Source organism: Sesamum indicum, linkage group LG6 (genome assembly GCF_000512975.1).
Source record: "Sesamum indicum cultivar Zhongzhi No. 13 linkage group LG6, S_indicum_v1.0, whole genome shotgun sequence".
Lineage (NCBI taxonomy): Eukaryota > Viridiplantae > Streptophyta > Magnoliopsida > Lamiales > Pedaliaceae > Sesamum > Sesamum indicum.
This window is the reverse complement of record NC_026150.1, coordinates 25088605-25093743: the sequence shown is the minus strand read 5'-3', so window position 1 is coordinate 25093743 and position 5139 is coordinate 25088605. Positions and strand designations below refer to the sequence as shown.

At 37.9% G+C, this 5139-nt stretch overlaps 1 protein-coding gene across 1 annotated transcript; it reads right to left on the bottom strand.

Moving 5' to 3' along the window:
* LOC105165799 (pre-rRNA-processing protein esf1) lies at nt 1–5139 on the bottom strand. Its single transcript, XM_011084934.2, has 7 exons — nt 4537–5139; nt 4297–4371; nt 3179–3402; nt 2548–2710; nt 1888–2016; nt 774–1441; nt 1–517 (listed from the first exon to the last, which is right to left on the bottom strand). The coding sequence occupies exons 1-7, from the start codon at nt 5101–5103 to the stop codon at nt 274–276; spliced, it is 2070 nt and encodes a 689-aa protein (XP_011083236.1). The 5' UTR covers nt 5104–5139; the 3' UTR covers nt 1–273.

Sequence of the window (5139 nt, the reverse complement as noted above, 5' to 3'; positions counted from 1 at the left end):
TGAGATCAAATTCTTGCTTGATTTGCAGAGAAATGAAAATTCAAAGGGTATAACTATGTTACCAAAATGCCAAGGCAAAAAAGAATACTGCCCATAAGAAACATGATATATAGAATTGCAAACAAATGAGGAGACGATTGGAGAAGCAAGTTCACAAGTTCCCTTTCAAAAATTAGTTTCAAATATCTGCAAACTCTCAACATTCCTTTTCCACCACCAGAATAAATAAGCAACTCTTTTACTCCAAACTGTGGGGATAACATCTTACTTCTCTTATTTTTTCATCTTCTCCTTGTACTGCAAATGTTTGTATTTCCGAGCTACCTTACCTTGACTGGGTAAAGCGACTTCCTTCGACTTCATTTTGATTGACCTAACTAATGCAGACAACTCATTCTTCTCCTTTCTCTTAGCCAATCCATCAGAAGTTGCTTTCTCTTCCTGACCCATTTGTCCAACACTTTGCTGCTCGTATGTCTTCTGTTTCTTTGTAACCTGCCGAGCATAAGCTGCACTCCTGGAGTGACAAGAAAAACAAATGATCAGTCTCAAAGTCTTCTCGGATAATAACAGTTTCTGTTTTGAAGATCAAAACACAACAAATTATCATTGTCAAAAGCTTATCAGCAAAGAATAATTTCTTTCTTAATGCGTGAGAATAAAAGATATCACCTGAGGGTGTATAGAGGATTTTGAAAACAAGTGGCACTTAAAGCTTTTCTGTTGGAAAATCAATTATTTAACAGAGAGCAACACAATCCTTTGATATGTACCTTTTGAATTGAGGATCAGTTGGATCCAGAGCAAAGAGTGGTGAGGTAAATAAAGCTGAAAAACGTGTATCATCATAGTCAGCAGCTGGTATTTTCTCCTCGTCTGGAATTCCCTTCCCTTTCTTTCCTTTGCTCTTCTTGGGTTTCAAGTTGTAGCCCTTTAAGTTGGCATCTGCTCCCTTGTCATCAGCAGTTAATAACTCAAGTTCGGCCCTACTTGCTTCAGCTTCTCGGATGGTCTCTTCACTTGATTTTCCTTTTTTAGTGCTTTTAACTGGAGTGCCCTTACTTTCCATGGTTGAAGGCTCTTCAACAAAAAAGTCATCTGGTTGTTCTGCAAGTTCTTGATCAGTATCACTACTCTTTTCCTCTGAATCTGATGAATACTTGGACCTATTTTTTGACGCCTTTCTTTTCTCTTTTCTCTTTCTGAGATATGCCTCCCAAACAGTTTCTGATTTCTTGTCCTTCTTTTCTAAAATACGTTTGCTTATATCTTCTAAACCAGAATTAAAAGTAACCTCCATATCTTGCAAACTATCCTCTTCATGATCTTCATCTGAGCCGCCCCCTGATAGAATCAGAGCACGGTATTTATCTGGCTTTTGTTCGTCATCTGTTTCGCTCTCATCAGATGCCAAGATCTCTTTCAACTCCAACTGAGCAAGCTGAAAGGAGGAAGAATGATTACGACTAACATACAGCACACATAAAATTGGGTGGCTTCCATGCAAAACTAGAAGCTGAAACGCATTGAATCTCTAAGATAGATCCTCATTCGAACCCACAAATGCCATTTTTACTACCTTCACCTCTGGGATATGCTTTCAGTGGAAGCATCGCATTTTTAGGCATGAAGACAAAGCAAAAACAGTTGTAACTATCAACAAGTTCAATAGAATTCACAAATCAGTCTCTAGTTCTAGTTGCCAACACCTAGTTCCCACTTCGAGTTAAGTATTATTTGCATTTATATTTCTAACTAATTCCAATTCATAAATAATTATGATATCTCAGTTGGCACACTCCCATTGAGAATTCATTGTGCAATGAAATGATTGTAAGTACTAGTAACAAACTTGCATGTACAATCATATAAGGACATAAAACGAACCTGCTCATCATTGAATTTTCTCTTAAACATCTTCGCACGCTGTGGTTCATCTTCATCCCAAGTGAGATGAATGTTGCTGTGTTGCAATGCTCGTGTTTGAAAATCTAAACCTTCATAATCCGCTGGTGCCTAGAAATGAAGAGAGCATCGCAATTACTAAGAGCAAGATTTGTTTCAGTGCAACTTTCCTTCAGCACAAGGGTTTTATATGGGGTCAAGAGGAAAAGCTGTCTCTTGCTTAGAGATAAACCTCTAGGTTTTTAACTAACAAACTGAAAACGAATAGGTTGATTATATATTGGTAACATTAAGATATTAATGCTCTCCTCTCTAAAAACTTAAACTTTTAGATGATGTGGTCGTTTAACATAATATCAGAGGCGAACCAAACAAGAAGGCCAAGGTTCAAATCTCATTGCCACCCATTTATATTAAAAAAAAAGGTTTCAACGTGCAGGGTTTGCCCGTGAGATGGCGTGTTAAGATATTAATATCAAATCATCTCCTCTTTAACAGAGGTGGTCATTTAACATGTAAAAGGCACATTTGCAGGATAAAATTGTTACAGTTTGTCCATCAGCAGGCATTAAAAATCCCTGGAATATTGAATCAAGAAGAACAAAGATTTTCCATATGTGTTGATCAAGAAGCACATATTACCTCAGTCGCAACATCACGTGGCTGATGCTTAAAATCCATGGAATCTGGAATGAATCTCAAATCCAACTTATTTGCTGATCTTTCAAACTCAACCCCATCACAAGTTTTGTAGAGGTAGTCTGCGGTAGAACTTGAATCACATTCTACAACAGCATAATAATACCTGAAGCAGAAAAGTAAGAAATAACATTATAATACAAGAATCTTGATAAGTATTTTAAACAAGAAAGACATCAATACAGGCATAGGGAGTAATGGAATTATGGAATGCTGACTGCACGCTATTTTCATGTCTGCATGTTCAAGGAAACATAACGAGGAAAGTCAACCAAGAACTTTTGCTTTGAGTCAATTAATTTGTCTGTGAACAACTACGGATATGAACCAAAAACCTTTTTCCTCTAATTTTGGCAGTATCAGAACATACCATTCTCCAAAAACATGTCTTCTAGCTAATGCAAGTAGAATTAAAATAACTGTAAATTTCAAAAACAGTACACCACTAGACTATTACTCTACTACAACCCATTAAACCAATGCTTAGCCATGTATTTAGGTAATTAAGTAAATTCAAGAATGCAAACATAAACATATAAAACTGCAAATCTAGCAGGCTCGTAAGAAATAATACCGCAGCCGACTTAATTCATAAGCACGGAGCTTCTTGTTATCAATCTCATCATCCTCCCCATCATCATCATCATCCTTCTCCTCATCATCATATAATCCAATAGGACCACTGATAGCCTCTGCTTCCATGCGCTTAAGTCCAAACTCAGATGGATAGACAGCAACAGACAGAATTTGACCCCCTTTAGGAAGAAAGGAACTTAGCAAAACATATAAGTCAACAGCCTACAGGATCAATAAAATTCTCATTGGTGAGACTAACAGCATACAGGTACAAAATATAAATAGAAAAGGTTGCGGCACACTCAATTTACCAACGCGTATAAATCAACTGACTGCATAACCAATGTGATGCTCATGTTGTGACATGTGTGAGAGGAAACATGACAGGAAAGAGGCAAAGAAGCACCAAGTCCGGACATGACAAAAAAAATAGTGTATTTGACATAAAAAATTATGTAAGAAAAATGTAAGAATAGTTATTTTCAGAGTTACCAATGATATACAATTTGCTTGATCACATACAGGAAAGTGCAGCTACAAACTTGGAATTCAACTCAAAAAGAATGCAATAGAGGTCATCCAACCTCAAATCATTGTTTGGAGGAATCTCGGTGGCATTGACCACCAATACTATTTCTAATGCACCACTGCAGAATGGTATCAAGTGTTCCAGACATTTCACTTTTATTTAATGCTCAAAATTATTTACGAGAAAAGTTGAAACTATGTAACCCACCATAAGCATACACAACGCCACGATTTCTAGACCATTCCACAGCCCCCTGTGTTCAATTTCATTCCACATAGAAACAACATATCCAAAGACAATGTTTATAGAAAATACAATACAAGATAATCTATAGGATTAGCTCAAATAGTAGAGAATCTAGAAAAATACTATATACTTGGAGAGAAGATATCGGTCATATAACAGAAGTACATGTAACTCAGATCCAGCAATGGGCAACAGGATAATAGGTATCACACAGAATTAGAAGTGTAATTGGAAGGAAAGCTATAGCATTTAAAAGTATTTAGTATGAGCAGATAAGAACATATACAAAGACCTCGAATGATCTCCAAGAGAAATAGAAAAGGCAAAGAAATAATACATACCCTAACTTGACTCCAGTCCAGATTAACAACGGCTAGCCTTCGTGTTTCCTCATCAATTTCTGGTACATTGTCCTCCTTCACACACCACAAACAAGGGAAAAGGGTTGTCAGAAGAGTGGTTTCATGTCCTCTTTTTTATTCTGGGTATATAGTTAGAAACGTAATGCCATGCCTCAAAAGGGAAAAGGGAGAAGAAAAGAATAAATAAGAAAACAGGCAAGATAAGGTCAAGCTTCTAACCAGCTGCATAAAGGTATCTTCCTCCTCTTCATCCATATATTGGTCATCTGAATCTGAAGTGCTAGTAGATGATGATCCATCAAGACTCTCCACGTCGTCGTCGTCCTCGGGAGTCTCACTTGATGTCTCGTTTTCACTCTCAGTTTGGCGACCAATTCGGTCAGGTTCAACATCTCTGTCACTTTGATCATCTTCTTCAATTTGAGAATTTTCATTCTGAATCTCATTATCATTTTCACCGGGTTGTTGTTGAAGGCGATAGTAGTGCTTGAGAGAGATGGCGGCTTTATTGTTGTTGTTGGGTTTGCCTCTCTTGTCTACAGAAGCATTGGATGAGGTGAAGCTGTTGTGGGTAAAGACATGTCGGAAGCGAGAATCAATAGGCACTTTGGAGCGCTTCTTTGGTGCTTCCAAGAAGCGAGGGTCGGTCTGAGCAGACGCAAATCGATCATCGGTTATCACCTGAGGAGGAGGAGGAGCTCCTTCACTTCCCTGCCCACTGCCCTTCTTCTTCTTACTGTTTTTCTTCATCTTCTTTTGCCTCTCTTTCTCCTCAGAGCCCCCCATAGAGACAGACGCGGACACGAACACAGACACAGAGAC